The sequence below is a fragment of the Pogona vitticeps genome, chromosome 3, assembly GCF_051106095.1.
Source record: "Pogona vitticeps strain Pit_001003342236 chromosome 3, PviZW2.1, whole genome shotgun sequence".
NCBI classification, from domain to species: domain Eukaryota; kingdom Metazoa; phylum Chordata; class Lepidosauria; order Squamata; family Agamidae; genus Pogona; species Pogona vitticeps.
Genome location: NC_135785.1, coordinates 109090204 through 109108808, shown reverse-complemented (window position 1 = coordinate 109108808; position 18605 = coordinate 109090204). Strand labels below are relative to the sequence as shown.

General features: G+C 41.0%; 1 protein-coding gene across 3 annotated transcripts in view; it reads left to right on the top strand.

Moving 5' to 3' along the window:
* The window catches only part of LOC110083788 (L-threonine ammonia-lyase), a 64801-nt gene extending 50346 nt beyond the window's left edge, over positions 1-14455 (top strand). For all 3 annotated transcript variants that reach the window (XM_072995038.2, XM_072995037.2, XM_072995035.2), the window contains 4 exons: positions 568-693; positions 2061-2228; positions 3429-3486; positions 9751-14455. In XM_072995038.2, the coding sequence (XP_072851139.2) occupies positions 568-693; positions 2061-2228; positions 3429-3486; positions 9751-9849 (451 nt within the window). In that variant the 3' untranslated portion in view covers positions 9850-14455. The remainder of the gene's footprint in view (positions 1-567; positions 694-2060; positions 2229-3428; positions 3487-9750) is intronic.
* Positions 14456-18605: the final 4150 nt, after the last annotated feature.

Here is an 18605-nt window from a genome sequence, read left to right as displayed (position 1 = left end):
AACAAGATTGATATGAATGTTTTGCAGTTCAGAAATTAATTCGGTGGGTCTGCTCTGGCTGGGATTAGCCATTCAATGTAAGTTTACAACATTAGATCATTGATTCCCAAACTTGAGAGGCATAAAGAAATTTAATTGGGGTGGGAGGTGAGACTTGAGAAATGCAGTCGCATTCTTCATGTAAAATTTGCTTCGCTTCTATTATCTCTTAAGGTAGATTTCATTTTTACTTACGTTTGACAACAAATAAAACCTATTTGTGCTGTTTTTAATGTAAAATACATTTAGAAAAAGTTGTATTTTAAAAAAGTTAAATTATGAATGTTTTTTTTTTGTTATTGTCTTAATGGGGGTGGGTTTGATGGAAAAGGCAGAGAGACATGTGATGGTGAAAAGTCTGGACACTGCTGGGCTAGATACCTTTTTGACCTTTTTTTTGAAGGACACAGAGTAACTATTTTCAACTCATATCCTAGCCAATTATTTTGAATAATCATGTGAGAAATCAAGGAAGACTCTTCTATGTGTGAAGCAGCCCTGTTTGACCCTCTTTCTCTTGTTGTTTAGAGAAGAGGACATCCTGGTTTCCATGCTGAGGTTGCTGGAGTATGAGCGTGCCACTGTTGATGCCGAAGGGGCCATTGGACTCGCAGCTGTGGTTGCTGGGAAGTTGCCAGAGTTGAAGGGCAAAAGGTACATAAACCCTGAAGGGACTTGCAAAGGACTGTGCATAGAAACAGAGACAATTATTTGTCTTGTCATTCAGGGCTAAACCACATGCTATTTTAAATATGTAACTTTGTGTTCCTTCTCATTTCCAAGTAAGTACGTGGGGCTTAAATTCTGATAAGAACCACTGTGTAGGTTTAAAGTGCCCTGTGGTTTTTCCCTGAGCCCTAAATGTTTGCTCTTCCCATGCAGAGGGCTTAAAAAAATCAATTAGATAAGATTTTGACAAAAATGATCATTAAATCCCAGTTACACCAAATGGGTTTCAAGAAAAAAATTGTCTGGCAGAGGTTTTTAGACTTCCTAAGAAAAACAAAAAATGTTACCCCAAAGGGTAGCTTGCTGTAAGAAAGGCAGATTCTCTGTTGGGCATAACTAGAAAAGGCAGCAGTAAAGAGGGAACTGATGGATAATTGTGGGGAAGGGCATGCACAGTAGCGAATAGAGGCAGAGGTTTTTTGTGTCTAGGCTGTAGACATTTCCAAGCAGTTTTGCACAGGCTTGAGGAGAACCCAATGTGTGATTCACAGAGGCCATGAAGAAGAATAAAATAATTTCTGCCAGTTTCTTAATGTCCTGAGGCAAATCTGTGCTGTGACCACATGTGAAATATTGTGTACCTTAATGGTCACTTCAACTGTGAAAGGATATTCTAGAGCTGGAAAGGGGGCAGAAAAAAGCAACCAGATGGAGCAAGGGGCTGAAGTAACTCCTCTGTCAAGAAATGTTATGATGTGGGTCTGTTTAGGTTAGGAAAAAAATGGGAGCAAGAAGAAACATGATCTAAGGTATATAAAAATACACATGTACAAAAAGTGAAAATGAACCATCTTTTTTATTGCTTTCTTATAACACCAGACATCAGATGGCTTTAAAAGAGGACAGGACAAATTCATTGAGGAGGGATCTATTTGTGACTGCTTGTCATGACAAGAGCAATGCAAGGGGACATGAGCAGGAAGATGCATTTGCATCCACATCCTACCTGTGAGCTAGGCATGGGCAACTGATTGGCCACTCTGGGAAAAGTGCTTGACAAGATAGACTTTTGATCCAATCCAACGTGTCTCTTCTTGTGTTTTTATACATGAAAAAAAAAACCCTAATCTGGTGTATGTCGTATGCAGAGGAAGACAACTATAGTTGATGGCAAACATCATGCTGTACAATTTTTATTTGTATTTGGTTGTATATTTACCACCACCTTTTCCCTTATGTAAGAAACTCAAGGTGGTTCCATTTTAATTGTTGGCTATGCTCATAGTAAACATGCTGGTGAGTATGTTTCCCACCTAGGAAAATCTACACATGATATTAATTTGCTCTTTCAGAGTGGCCGTTGCTGTGTGCAGTGGTAACCTGGAGCTCCCCCTGATGCGACAGTGCATAGATCGTGCCCTCACCCTTGACAACAGAGTATGCAAATTCTCCACCTTGATCTCTGATTGTCCACGAGATATTTCCAAGCTGCTGGAGATCTTGGCTCGGGAGGAAGCAAGGTAGTCTAGAATGACAACCCCATATAGTTGGGGAGAGAAGAATGCTCAGAAAGCAATCTGTGACACTTATGATTCTCATTTAATATTTTGTGTATCTGGGAAATGTTGTACCCAGATATTCAAAAATGGGTTTGTTTATTTCATTGGATGCATAACCCTGTCAGCTGTCCTAGAAAACTCAATCTGATACACAAACACAAGTGTATATAAAACTATAAAGAGAGATACATCCAAAGGTAGTCTCAAGTCGAGCAGACCCACTGAAATAAATAGAATTTTAGTGCCTTCTAACTAGCAAGCCCCCATTCATTTCAATGGGTGGGGAATTCTTGAAAGTTTGCATACTTTTGTGGCATTTTTATTGATTGCAATAAAGGTGTTGGGCAACAGTGGATTTTGTGTGTTTCCACCCTCTCATAGACCAGCAATGGTATCTTAGTTACAGTTTCCTTCAAACTCTTGTATGCTCATCAGGGTATTGACGTGGAATCAGGACTCTCTCTATTCCACCAAGAAAATGGCAGTTGCTTCTGTTTTACCATAAACTGAAGAATTTCATAAAAACAGTAGCATGCAGAGTATAGTGCAAACAGACAATAAGGCAGGACAACAAATTAGGAATTAGAGTGAACAGCAGGGTACAAGTTCATTATCTAGTGAGTCATATCCCATCATCCCAACTATGATTTTATCTTTTCCCATGGCAGCCTGTCTAGAGAAGATTTGGTCCTCCAAATGAAGAATGTGGCAGCGGGTCATCTCAGCATGAGCTGTTCCCCAATAAAAGTAGCTTTTACCATACAGTTTGGTACCAGAAAGGATGTTGCTGGCTTAGGTTTTCAGGAGCAGAAGACCGACAAGGACTGGCTGGTCCAACCCTGAGATGGCCGATGACAGCCAACAGGAGCAAAATAATTTCAACCTTTGGGTTGTGATGCAGACATTCTCAAAATACTCTTGTCCAGCCCCGACCCCTGGCTCCCCATTTATTTGCACAGGCTGATCTCGTTTATACTGGGGTTGGCCAAGTACTGAACTACAACACCTATCAGCCTCAGCAAGCAAATCCAGTGCTGCAGAATACTAGGAGTTACTGTCCAATAATATCTGGAGATCCATGCTCTGCTTATCCTTGATTTATGCAGACATTACAGACTGTGCAGACCTGTTGCGATCTCACATAACATCTCTTTGTTCCAGAGTTTTGGACATCAAACAAGAACACATGTACAAGACATCTGATCTGTTCACCAGTGAGGTAGGCAAAAGCCTTCATTACTATAATTGCTGCACTGTGCAGTTGCAAAGAGGGGTGGTTTATGGATTGGGGATGCATTCATTCTGAAGTAGTGGGGAGGCTGCCCTGGTCACAAGCCTATTACAGTTGTGGCTGTCTATGAAACAGCATGCTTAGCTGTCCATCTAACTTGATATTAGCTACTCTAACTGGCTGTGGCTTTTTGGGGGGGGGGAGTGTCTCACACAAAGTTCTTTCTAAGCCTTGATATCTTCAATCCTTTAATATTCACATGGCAGAGATTATATCCAAATCTCCCACTTAGGAATTGTATGGGGAGAGTGCATCAAAACATTAGAACTCAGAGATCCAGTGAAAATAGCTGGTGAGAGATACAGGAAAAAAAAGAGAGGGGACTCGGGAAGAATTAGTTCTCAAAGTGCCAAAATTTCTTTATTTTGTCCTTTGAGGGATGTAATAAGATATTCAACCAATCTCTGTTCATAAGCGTTTATTTTCAGCCATCATGTGTTTTCCCTGTTTGTTGGTTTATTAGCTTTAGAATAAAGGAAATCATGTTTTCTTGATCACATGTGGCTGTGGCTGGTGCCTCTTCTTAGATAGCTGAACATCAAATCATAAGAGATTTCTCTGTCCCAGTAACCTCTGTTTCCTGAGGGATTATAACTCTGAAGAATATATGCTGGAAGATAAACCTCTGAAGGGATCTGCCCTTCATGGATTGCTTTCTGGGCTTTCTTGAAATCATTTTACTCATTGAATTTTAACTGCTAGGTCATTTGGAGGAAATAACCTCAAAGTGGTTATTTTGAAACGATCATTAAAATAACCTTTTTATGCCTTATGCAGATTAAGTTTGCAACGGAGCTATATTTCAGACTCCTGCAAACTTTTTTATTCACTAACATGGCAGTCCTACAGTCATGCAATTTGTTATTTTCACTGTGGTTAGAAGGCCTATTGTGTAATAAATAACTGTAGCTAGAATTGCAGCCTAAATTCTCTCAAAGCAGTTTTGTATTTTATGCCAGCAATGATCTGATATCTGCACTGAAACTGCGCACAATAAAACATATTAGTGTGAAGGGCAGAGCAGGGCTGGCCCAAGACATTTGGGGTCTTATGCAGGGCAGAAGATGGGACCTCCTCTTCCCCTAAGTTGGGGTACAAATTGCCCATAACTAGATAAGTTGTTTTGGCAGGCAAGGCAGACAATTCCACAAGCACTTCCCCTCCTTCTTGGCAAGAGGTTGGGCTATACAGGGCTCACTGGAGTGAACTCTTGACCATTTTAAAATGTTTATCTGTTCTTAATATTCGGTTTAATGTGTAATACACAGAGTGTATCCATGACAGAACTGCTGCATAAAGCATGCCATTTGGAGAAGCCAGGGTGCTGTCCATTAAGCACTGGTGTGGCTCCAGTGCAGTCCCTTAAATGAGTGAGAAATGAGGATCATCAGTGCTTTGTGGTTTGTATTGGCTTCAAGCCTTGGTTTCTCCTTTTCTGTAAAGCAGGATTCAAAATTCATAACCCAACCTGTTCTTGAACATTACACATTCATCCATGAAAAGCTGTGCATTTCCTGGCTCACATGGGTGGGTGGCACAATAACAATGAGATGGTTTTCTTTTCTTTTACATAACACTTATTCACCAGGAATTAAGCTATTCTGGCCAACTCTGGACAGTTTTAACAATTCCCATTAGACTAATTTTCTTTTGCTGGTAGAATGCCATACGAGAATATTTATAGCTGAAGTTTTCAATTGGTTCCAGATTTTTGGAGCAGCAAGGATATATACATTAAAACATATGTTAGAAATACACTTGGCTTTCAAGAAAAAAGCTTATGTTTACAGAAAAGTACCCGGTTTCAAGAAAAACAGACTTTGCCTGCCAACTGTCACATGCTTTATTTTCAATATATATAATTTAAATTTTTCTGAAAAAAGAAAAATGCATGTTTAATTGAGCTACGCAAAACAGTCTTTTTCATTTTCCTTGTTCCTATACAAAGTTTTGTTAACATTTATTGAAATGATTTTTATTTCAGGATTGTGTTTCCAAGTGATCTAAATTCTAGAACAAAAAAGCCGAATCTTGCACCTTGCATAATTTATACAAGCTGAGCAAATTTGCAGCTTTCCTCATATTTGACACAGCATTGTGCCTTTTCTTTCTTTCTTTCTTTCCCTCCCTCCCTCCCTCCCTCCCTTTCCTTTTGTTTCTTTTCCTTTCCTTTTTTTCAAATTATGTCCCTAGACCTGATGAAGGTTAAGAAAGAAAGCATCATGCGGAAGTTTTACTCACAGCATAGGAAATCACACTCTAACTCTGTTATTTCTCTTGCTTCACCTACATATGAAGTTCCAGCTTCTGGTGATAGGAATGAGATCTGAGCATAGACTCATATTCACAGGACACACAATAAACAGGAAACCTTTCCTCTTGCTTGATGGCTCTATTATTTTAAGCCTTTTTGCCTATGGTATCAAACCTTCACTCATAACAGAACATGTAGCTCATTTGACTTTTCCTAAGAAAACTGAAGGAAGGTGAAGGGGGTGGTGGTTTTAGAAGCAAGCCTGTTAATGGAATTTTCTTGTTGTGGAGGAGGGTATCCTAAACAGATGGGTTGTCTTTTCCTCTTGCTTCTAATATGCAGGGACTAATTAACCAATCAGAGTTCTCCAAAAGGAAGAGGAAACACTGTCTTAGCTTCTCAACTCACTTCCTCAAAAGAAAAAAAAATATTGCTTTTTTGTTCAATTTTTCATATCTCTGCTAAAGATCACGAATTTCCTCCAGACTATTTCTAAGGCAGGGAGAAAGGCACCTAGTCTGGGGCTCTCCAGTGAATCTTGCTCACCCAAGGTCGCTTTTACTTCAGATCCAGCCAATTTGAGCCAAGGGAAGAAGGCAGCTGGGAAAGGTTATTTTCTGGTAAGTTCCATTTGAGAAATCCACCAGGATGGTACTGAGTCACCTCAAGAATTTCAACAGCTCATGGCCTCCTTCTGTTACAGAGGGTGTTTAGCAGACACGGAATCTCAGGGGGGTGAGTAGCAACAGCAACCCAAATCTCTCTTCTCTTCCTTTTTGTCCCTCCAGTGGACTTTGTAGACCCAGGAATTCTGGTAACTTCCATCCTCCCTGATCCAGGTTTAAATTCCAGTCCAGCTGCAAGAGGGAAAACATCTCTTCTAGTTTCTCCCAGAGTGGAAGAGGTTGGCTACAGATCAATAGGTGTTTCAAAATGTCAGTGAAGGCTATTTCATGAGCTTTGTAGAGAACCACAGGAGCACATTTCCACTGTCACCAGTTTCAAAGACCTTCACCTTGGCCATATTTTTTAAACTAACATATGTTACAAAAGCACGCCTTCATGTAGCTATCCAGATTTGATACAAACAATCATTTCATTTTTGCTTGGACAAAAGCTATTTTCAGTTCATAGTCTTACTGATTGGTCTGGCTTCTGTCTCTTGGTTACTTTTGAAAGTACTGATGGTATTGGTGGCACACTTGTCTTCAGGGTGTGGTCAGTCCTTCTCCATTGGCAGGCTTCCCAGAGGGTCTTTTGATCACAGATGACAGTCTTACAGACTGAGCACAGTGTAAACTGCCTGAATTGTACTCCATGCATTTTAGTCAATTGTAATCTCTGTATTCGCGAAGGCTTTCACGGCCCGGATCTAATGGTTGTTGTCCTCTGAAGACGCTGGCCACAGAGACTGGCAAAACGTTAGGAAGGACAACTTTCAGAACACAGCCAAAGAGCCCGAAAAACCCACAACAACCAATTGTAATCTCTATTTAAAAACATGTTTCCATCAGGTCTGATAGCACTGTGATCAAGATCATTCTCAACAAAGGTGTCCCCCTTTGTAATTAGGAGCAGGATACTGGTAACTTTGGATGCTGGTTTAACCAAAGAGGGGTATCAGACTGGATCGCACAATGCAGGAGACCTGGTTCTCATCATAGGCCTTACACAGTATCAGGTGACAGGAGCTTCTGGCAGCTTACTTTGGGACTCCAAATGTTCTTGTACTACAACTCCCAGAAATCCTGGTGAGCATAGCTAGCGGTGAAGGCTTCTGGGAGTTTTAGTCTAAGAACACCTGAAAACTCGAGGTTGGGAACCATGGCTTTAAGCCATTTCTCCCTGCTGCTTATGAACTAGCACTAAGAACAGACGATGACACAGCCAGTTCTACTTTACGAAGCAGGATGGGTCCACACCCCTATCTCTTCTCAAGGAGGCAACCTTGTTCTTCTATTGGGTAGGTCTCAAGCTGGCCTCTGTGATAGCCAGCATGTTCAGGGCCCTCACAATACAACAATTTGACCATGTTCTTCACACATTACCAAGCAGTTCTAGTACCTCAGCTTTGGCCAAGAAGACCAAGGTTTTCAGAAATTCGGAGACTTGTCACTTCTGTCTCAGCTCCTTCTTTCCTTCCTAGACAGACCTTTTGATGCAGGGAGCCATTTCTCACCAGGACCACAGCTTGGTTCCTCCTATTGCTTGGAGCTCAGCACACTATAAGATGTATGAGGTAATTCTACCACTCCTGATTTCCAGGTGTAGATTGATCATCAGAATATACGAGGCAGCGTGTTAGGTATTTATCACACAGTGTGAGACAAAGGGTGTTGGATTTGCTTTCACCCGCTTTGCCCATTCCACTTTTGTTCCTATTAGTCTGTTTGGACAAGCACTTAAGGGTCCAGCACTCTCAGATGCCAGGCACCAAGCCTATCGTTCGTCTTCTCCAAACCAAAGGCATGCAGTGCAGAATATTACTGCTAATCTGGTTTGAGACTAGCTGGGGGAACGGGGATAGTTGCTCTTTCAAACAGGAAAACAATCACTTCTGTGGCATTCCGCACCTTTTGAAGAGAGTTGAAGGGTAGTCAAAACCTATTTTTGTCAGCAACTGTCTTTCCCCACCCCCCAGCAGAAACTGCCTCCAGATGCAGAGTTTGCAGTAGTTGACAGTGGTGGGGTTTTGGGGTATAGATTCTCCTCACTTAATCCCTCACTCAGACTTTGGCTTTGGCAAATCCGGTCTATTCAGGATGTCCTCCGACTATAGGAAAAATATTTGGACTTCACATCTTATGTTCATTTCCTGTAGGGAGAGGAGGACATCCGGTTCCACCCTTTTTTTTGCATTTAGATTGTGGTCCATTTTTCCCTAAGGGAAGTTTCTATCTTTCTGGCTTCTAACTTCCTAGTCTGTCTCTAAAGCTAAATGGCAGTTGGACAAGAAACTATCTCTTCAGGGTTGCCTCATCCTCTTGAGAGATCACTGGAGAGCTCTGATTGGTTATTCAACTCCTGCCAATCAGAAGCAAGCAGGAGGGATAACCATCTGTTTGAGGATGTTTTCCTCTCACTACAAGAAATGAACATATTATGGTAAGTCAAATGTTTCTGTTCATTGAAAAGATGATGTTTGGAGGTTCATTTAAGAAGAAAGGATTCATGATGCTTCTAGGGTAGAGGTGGGCATGCTCACAGAATTCAGGGGGGCATATTTGTGCCTCCCCCCCCCTTGCAGGCCCCACGGGACCTGAAAAATGGCCATCTAGAGCTATTAAGAAAAAAAATCAGGAAATGCTTGATTGGGCACCTTCAGTTTTGCTTAATTCTGGGAGGGATGTGGGGCCATGAGGAGTCTCAAGGCCCACAGAGTATGAAAACCACTAGTACTCCTGGGGCTTTTGAAAAGTTTGGGGTTTTATAGGGAGCTCTTGGGGACCCTCGGAAGTGGCAAAAGTGCCCCATGGGTGCATATAGTCCATGAGCTACCCTTTGCCCACCCCTGGTTAAATGGAAAATTAGTGTCCCCTTTGTTTTTGTGTGCCATCAACTTATAGCAACCCTATGTTGTTGTGTGCCATCAACTTATAGCATCAACTTATAGCAACTCTATGAATAAGTGATCTCCAAAATGTCATGTCCTCAACAGCTCTGCTCAGCTTTTGCAAACTCACACCTGTGGCTTCCTTTAGGGAGGCAATCCATCTCATATTTGGTCCTCGTTTCCTGCTGCTTCCATCCCGGAGCTCCCTTATTAAGGGCTGCTTTGCAGTGCTCTGTATTTTACAGTGATTCCTCTGCTTGTGCCTGCGGCACATGTGGTTGATCCAATTCATTTGTGACAGTTTCATTGTAGGACAATTTTGGTTTGAACTAGAGTACTGATGATGCAATCAGTTTCAATGCAGCTCTTCTTTCTTTTCTTCCAGGTCACCTGCATTGTAGAGACCAGAGACAAATTCCACACTGCACAATTAAAAAATGCGCTCATAGATCGCTACCCAATGATGACGTGGCTGGAACGGTGATGACTACAGCTGATTGAAAAGCTCCATGAGCTTTGTTTTTAAGTTCATGGAAAGCTACATATATTGCTATTATTATTTCTTAGCATCATGTATGTACAGTACATATTGCTTTAGACAGAATAGGTTTGACAGATTCCTTTGTTAAAGGGCTTTCAATGTAAAATGGAACTGCAGTCCATCAGTATGTCATTGGTTTTTTTTTAACATAAAATGAAAAAGTTAGGCAGCAGCTATGAGGTTTATCTTGTGCTTTTTCAATAAGTACGAAGCACCTGTAATGAAGATGAAGACGCCTACTTGTTTAAATTAGCTCAAGGTTCAGTTGCAGTCTCTCTACTTTTTATCAGCTTTGCATATATATTTTTCTGTATGACCCCACAATTGCCTTCAGCATTATAACTTTGAGGGGCAGATGAAGAATGCATGATAAGTAAATTCTAAAAATAGACTTCTCAAATGCATAATACAAATCTTTCCTTTTTTGCATGCCCAGAAACTAATGCAGGTAGAGGACGCTCCTTCTGATGACCAGTCTTCTGCTTATTCCATGTTGTTCAAGCAAAAATGTAGCTTCTAGCCTTGCAGACAAGTCCACAGAAATGTGTTTTAGTCTGCACACCCTCTATTAGTTAACTGTAACATACTAACAAATGGGGGAAAGGAGGGGGGGAAATGCTTTTCCAAAGTGACAAGAATGCTCCTGCTCACTCCCTAGAATTTAGTAGACACGTGGCTTTCTACTACCTTGCTCTTTCAATTTTGTCTTGATTATTTTTTTATTCATGCAGTAACTGCAGTAGATTTATTTATTTATTATATTTATTTAAAATACTTTTACCTCGCCTTTCTCCTTGAAAAGGACCCAAGGCCCTTACATCATTGAATGACAATATTAAAACTAAAAACAATGAGTATAAAGAGGCAGCTTACATCATTGAAAGACAATATTACAACAAAAAACAATAACTATACAAGTATTAAAAAGAAAAACACCAGACGCCACTCTGAGAAATGGAAAACATGAGTAGTACTAAAAGCCCAGTCAAAGCAGTAATGCATAACAATCTATCTATAAACCACTCTTAGGTATTTAGTTACTGACAGAAGGCTTGCCTGAGGAGAAAGGTCTTTGCCTGCTTGTGGAAGGACAGCAAAGATGGGGCCAGCCTGGCCTCTTGTCGGAGGGAGTTATAATGTCTAGGAGCAGCAACAGAGAAGGCTCTCTCCTGTGTCTCCATCAGACATACCTATGAAGGTGGTGGGGCCAGGAGAAGGCCTCTCCTGATTATTTTAACACCCAAGCCAGCTCACAATGGGAGATACTGTCTTTGAGATAGCCTGGACCCAGGCCATTTAGGGTTTTATAGGTTAAAACCAGCACTTTGAGTTGTGACCAGAAATTGATCAGCAGCTAGTGGAGCTGCTATAAGGGGGGGGGGGGGGTATGTGGTCCCTGTGACCAGCTCCAGTTAGCAATCTGGCTGCTGCATTTTGGACATGATGAGGTTTCCTGACACTTTTCATTGGCAGCCACCCACAGAGCGAGTTACAGTAATTCAGCTGGAAAGTAACTAGGGTGCGTGTCACAGTGGCCAGATCAGATAGTTCCAGATGTAGCTGGTGTACAGTGGGGTCTCTACTTAAGAACATCCCTACTTAAGAACAATCCAACTTAAGAACAGCTCCATTTGCTAAATTTTGCTTCTACTTGAGAACAGAAATCCAAGATAAGAACAGGGAAAAAAAACCTTTCCTGCTCTTTTTTTAACCTTAGGTCAGTGGTTCTTAACCTTTGTTACTCAGATGCTTTTGAACTGCAACTCCCAGAAACCCCAGTCAGCACAGCAGGTGATGAAGGCTTCTGGGAGTTGCAGTCCAAACTCCTGAGTAACTCAAGGTTAAGAACCAGTGCCTTAGGTCATCTTAGGTTAAAAAAAATTCTCCCCCTAGTGATAGAGTACGTATTAACCAGCTTTGCATTACTTCCTATGGGAACTAATGCTTCAATGTACGAACGCACCTCTACATAACAAAAAAACAGCCAGAATGGATTAATTGGTTTTCAGTCCATTCCTATGGGAAATGCAGATTCAACATAAGAACGTTTCAACTTGAGAACCACCTTCCAATACGGATTAAGTTCTTAAGTAGAGACCCCACTGTACTAGTTTTAATTGTGCAAATGTACTCCTGGCCACCACCAAAACCTGGGCATCTATGCTCAGAGATGAATTCAGGAGCACCCCCAAACCGCACACCTATTTTTTCAGGGGAAATGTAACCTCATCCAGTACAGGCTGCATCCCTATTCCTTGATCTGCTTTTCAACTGACCAAGACCACCTCTGTGGATTAAGTTTCAGTTTATTCACCAATATCCAGCCCATAACTGATACCAAACACTGATCTAGAACCAAAACAGCTTCCTCTGGCTACCACAGAAAACATAGTATAGCCATGAAATGAAATAACATTTAAAAAAAAACACAGCTAATTTCAGAGGATACAGATATCCAAACTAGGCTACAGTGAACATTTTTAAAACATATTTGTGCTTTAATTTATAGTTTCTATATAGTGCTTGTAATAAAACCTCTGTTTATATTACAGCACAGTTCTTACATAACGAAAAATTAGACCATTAAAAATAATCGTCAAACACATTTCCAAAATAACGTAGAAAGCAGTAGTTATCATCAACTAGGGAAGGCCAGAGTAAACAGATGTTTTCAGAAAACCTTGAAAACCAAATATAGTCTGCATTTCTTGGAGCACATAGGGAATGTTTGTTTCACAAGATAGGCGCCACCACTAGAAAGACCTGCTGCTGCAGCAGTGTTATGGAATGGTGCTCTAATGGTCACAGGCCTTTATTTTAAAGATCTCAGTTGGACATATATAGGGGAAAGTGGCCTGCAAAACCATGCAATCCTACAACCAGGGGACATCCACTCAAATTGAGTGTTAGGGGAGAGTGAAAACAGACAAAAGCAAATATTTCTTTACCCAGCGTGTTTTAGTCTGTGGAACTCCTTGCCACAGGATATGGTGATGGCATCTGGCCTAAATGCCTTTCAAAGGAGATTGGACAGATTCCTGGAGGAAAAGTCCATCGCAGGTTACAAGCCATGATGAGGATGTATAATCTCCAGGCTTAGAAGGAAGGGACCGCCAAATGCCAGATGCAGGGGAGGGGGATAAGGAGACAGGTATCTTGTTGTCTCCTGTGCTCCCAGAGGCATCTGTTGGGGCTACTGTTAGAGTCAGGAACCTACACTAGATGGGCCCTTGGCTTGATCCAGCAGGGCTCTTCTTATGTTCCTATCACTTTCTTTCAATAAATAAAATGGCATCTCTTGTCTTTTCGGACAGAGCTTGCAGTAGTCATTGCTTAGATGCTTGTACCTGCTCTACATAGGTCCCATTACTTCCATTTTGCTTTTTGTACCTTTATTCCATTGCTAGATAATGTTTTAAAGGTTCCGACTCTTTTCTCATCTATGGCAAAAAAAGGAGGGGACACACACAAACATTTAGAAATGCTAAAACAGAACTAAATAAAATCTAGTTTGCCATTAATTTCTGTTTACATTTTAAAAGAAAATAAATCTAGTCTCCAACCAAATACTTTCCCCTTTTCATTTCAGTGTGGGACCTACGTAGTCTGGGCTGCAGTCAGAGGCTATGCAATTTGATTTATTACCTGGTATATTCTAGTCACAAAATCTGGTTTTGCTGTAAAGATGAGCAGGGCTGTAGAGTTCCATTCTGGGAGCTCATCCAGATGACAGCAATTGTTCCTAATTGTTTTTTTCCTTCTTGTTCTTCTCTCTCTCCTCTTCCTACTGTCTCTCTTTCTTTTGATGATTTTAATTGTTTTCCATTGTTCATCTCACCATTTGCATTCAGACAATTGTATGTAGATATACTGGGATGTGCTGCTAGGTCCTGTTCACAAGTTTTGAATTGTCCCCCAACCTTTTTTCCTTGTCTCCTTTCTCTGCCCCAGATCTGTCCCATCAATCCTTCCCTTTTTTTAAATCTTATCCAGAGCATACTCTCATTACTACACTATTGAAAACCTTCCAGTTTTGACTTCTCTATTTCACTACCTCTGGCTATCCTCCCTCCCCCTCATTTTTCTACTTTTGCACTATAGCAGCAGACTAGTGTGGGAGATTTCCCTTGTGATCTACATTATGGCCACTGACAGCTGCCTTTCTAAAACAATAATCTGTTGCTAATTCTAGATAGGTGTTGGCATGAGACATGGAATGCTGTGCTCTGTGTTGAAAAGTGTAACTATTAACGCACATTCATTTCTTTTACTTCTGTGGAAGAGACTGGAGGATGAAATCTTTTCAGCAGCCGCACATTGTTTGATCTCTCCCACCACCATAAGAGTGGATGATTTTTGCTTGAGCTACCAGTTCTCTCAAAACAAATATCCATGGAAAGAGAACATTACAAAGCATTATCCATGTTCCAAAAATGAGAAATGAAAATGTGGTGTTTTTGATATTCTGCTACATCAGTCCTGGCATTGTAAGACATCTAAGTTACCATAATACCATTTCAAAAATAAAAATAAAGGTGAAATGAACCAACAGCTGATATCTCAGTATTAGTACAAACGGGGAAATACTCCTGCTTTTGATTGGTTCCTAAATAATGTGAGGGATTTTGTGAAAGAAGATGGAAGAAGGAAATGGGAGAAAGGATGTTATATGGAAATCAAACAGGTGGAAGGGACACTGAGCCATGAAAGGATGTTGAAGTGACTAGTGAAAACCCACCCACAAGGCAACATCACTGCATAAGGTACATCCAACACAGCACGTGCATGTACAAATCAGCTGTGCAGGGGTGAGTGCGTGCGCGGGGAGGCGGGAGGTCTGTCTACGTGGCTCAGGCCACAGACCGGCACAGGCCGCGGACCGGGGTTGGGGACCTCTGACCTAGGATACTTCTTTGTGTGTTGTTAGAGAATCTCCAGAGCTATAATTTATTCTATTAATCTTCCCACTGAATTTTATACATTGCAAAATTTAGAAGTACCTTTAGTCTTTTGGTTGCAGAATTGGGTACCATAAATACAAACACCAGGCAAGTTTAACCAATTTTTTAAAAGTTACTTGAAATGTAATATGCTGAATAGTAACAACAAATTTTCTGGAAAACAGGCCTTTTCCACCTGCTGTTGCAGCAAAAATGCTTCTGTCTGCCTAATGACAAGGCCACTACTGAAGTCCTCAACAAGAAAGCCTATAACAGTGTGCAGTTGAAATCTCTGGTACCTTTAGTAAAAGTAACATGATAGGAAAGACCCACAGCCTGAGACTCTGGATACCTGTTATAGACAAAACTGGATTTGAGAGACCCCTGGTCTGATTCAGAGTAAAGTAGTTTTGTGTATGTGTTTGATGATGCTCCATTCCATAGCTCCCGCTTGGTAATGCATCTTGAGCTTACTGTTTCAGCAGGTAAATGACAGGATGTATAAAAATAGAGTCTTCTAAATACTAACCGGCAACAGTAAAGAAAGGAAGTCTTAGAGCAATGCATTTAAGAAGTATCAGATTGCCATTAAGAAGGATCATATGGGCTTATCCTGAAAGATAATTCATTAATAGCCTTCACAGTTATGTAATAAATTAGCATGGTTGGTGGGAACATTTATATAGAGAAATTAGGGAGTCATGACAAAATGTCATGACTTCATTTAGATATGAGAAGCAGAGGAATTTTTTGCTTTAGCAGCTTGAAAAGAAGTCTCAAGCGAATTTGTTCTGATTCAGGTATTTATCCAGTATCCAGATATGTTTATCTTAATGATGTGTACTATGTAGCAGACTGAAGATGTGTATAGGCCAGAAAATTTGTTTGGACTTTGCTTCAACTATTATGGAAACAGCTTATTTGATTCAGGTCAGACAACACCCAATGGGACTTGGGTCACATACAGTCTCACTTTTGTTGTTGTTGTTAAGTTGTGTCCGACTCTTCGTGACCCCATGGACCAGAGCTCAACACCAGGCCCTCCTGTCTTCCACTGCCTCCTGGGGTTTGGTCAAATTCATGTTGGTAGCTTTATTGACATTGTCCATCCATCTTGTCCTCTGTCGTCCCCTTCTCCTCTTGCCTTCACACTTTCCCAACATCAAGGTCTTTTCCAGGGAGTCTTCTCTTCTCATGAGATGGCCAAAGTATTGGAGCCTCAGCTTCAGGATCTGTCCTACCAGTGAGCACTCAGGCTTGATTTCCTTTAGAATGGATAGGTTTTTTCTCCTTGCCATCCAGGGGACTCTCAAGAGTCTCCTCCAGCACCACAATTCAGAAGCATCAATTCTTTATGGTCCAGCTCTCACTTTCTTACATCGTTACTGGAAAAACCATAGTTTTGACTATTTTTTTTATTTTTTTATTTTATTGCTTTTTTAACACCATTGTCAAGTCACCCATTGTGTCTTTTGATTGGGTTACATGAAATGTGTAGGCATAACTTTCCATGTAGGCATAACTTTCCAAAGGAGATGCTCCTTGCTAGCCATATACAGGGACAGTTGAGCTATTACAATTTGAATTTTTAGGCCGTGCTTTACCCCTTGTGTTGTGGGGAAGGCTGCTGGTATGAGAATGACATCTAGCACAAAAGTGCCTCTAGGGAATTAAATCAGTCCAAGTATTACTTTATGGCACTATGCTGGGACAACATAGCTGTTCCTAGAGATCTTACTGAAAAACAGCACTGACTCATGATTTGTATTTGGGTGAGAAGTGTTTAACTGATGAAAAAATGAGTCAGGTTCTAACAATTTTACTTGCTTGGTGTCTCTTTGTGAATAGTGGTAAGCACAAGTGGTTATCCCGTACACCACCTTGACTGCTGACATTGGTGTCATGAACATTCAGTTTGCCCTCTGCTATGTAAAGCATGGCATCCTTTTTCCTGCTGGCAATGTGGGCATGATATTGCACAGCAATATCAGGACATTTCTTGGCATTTGAAATTGCGGATACAGAAGCACAATTTATTTATTTTAAATATTTTTACCCCACCTTTCTCTTTAAAAAAGGACCAAAGGTGGCTTACATCATTAAAAACACATTAAAAGGTAAAACAGTAAATTATTCAAATATAAAGAAGAATTAAGAGCATTATTTCAAAAATGTTAAGTAAAAACAATTATAGACTATAGCAAATCCTTTGACTATGTGGACCATTAGAGGCTATGGATTTTTTTTAAGTTTGTGCCATAATGTCCTGATGCATAACCCATATTGTGGGCAAGAACCTACTGTTAGAACAGACTACTGAGAAACAGAATGGTTTCCCATAGGGAAGGATGCCAGACAAGGATGTATTTTATCTCCCTGCCTGTTAGATCTGTATGCAGAATATAGCATATAGAAAGATGAACTAGATTCAGATGAAGGAGTGGTGAAAACTGGTGCGACCTGGCAGAGAGGCTTGTAATCCTACCTTCTGCTAGGACTGGCTAATCCATCATGAGCAACGGAGCAAAAGGAAGGCTCTGCGAAGCTCGCGGCAGCAGCAGAATCGTGAGTGGTTGGTCTGGCCCCCCACCTGTGAGGGGATATTTGTATACAAATACCCCTATCTCTAGCTACAACCTAAAAAGAAAGAAGTCCAGTTGCCATGACTCAACTTCCAGAAAACCACACCTGGATGACAGAGAATCTTCACAAATCAGCATGACAGTCACCAAGCACTATTACTTCTTCCTGAGATGGGACAGGCAAGCAGAGGCAGGCAAGCAACAAACTAAAAGAGAGACACCCTTACCACATAGGCACAGCACCTTGGCACCATTCTAAAAAAGTGATTTTTTTTATTTTTATTTTCCCCCTCAATATTCTGAGTTAGGATACAACTGCAGAAATGCAATTAAATGAATAGAATGAATAGAGGTGGGCAACTGTGGGTAACAACACTCAGTAAGATTAATCTTTGTGTAAGAAAAGTCTACCTATGTCACTGACCTGTGATTTGCCAGCTCCATTGTGTCCATCACAAAGCCCAGCTACCTCATTCATCTGTCAAGTGGTCAGGCAGAAAGCAGCAGCCTGCAAGAGCACCCTCCCCACATTTCAGGTCGAATTTGTGAGCAATGGAGTGAGTGTTCACAAGCCTGCTATATAACATAAGCTTAAGCAAGTTGGATTCCCCTCCCTGTCTGTCACTGAGCAACTTCAGGTGAACTGGGGCCTCCATACAAGTAATGGCTGTCCTAATGTCCATTGTCAGCTGGGAATGGTCCATTACCTGCGCCTGAACAAGAGCCTATCTATACTGCACTGTCTGAATCCTGTAAGTGCTCTTTGCTGTAGTGGCCCAAGTCCTACATTTCTGATATGGCAAAAAGCACAGATATGTGCTCCTTCCTGGAATCCTTTTTGTCTTTTATGAGCGCTGCCCCTCTGGGTGACATGATTCATGGCAGGTCATGTCCTCAGATGCTTACCCTTTTGACTACCCAACACCTCTATGCACTGCTTCATAAATATGAACTGAACACATCATTGTGTATATCAGTGTTCTGGTCAGTACTAACCGTGGCCCACTTTTCCAATAAATCCTTTTTGACATACTGTAGTAACCTTGAGGATTAATCTGATTGACCCAAGTTAATAAGACACTAAGCGGTAGCCTATTCTTTTTAAATGTTCACATTACCTTTTTTTCCTTATTAAAGAAAGAGGGACAGATGTAGTATGTAGCTGCACAAGGCTTTT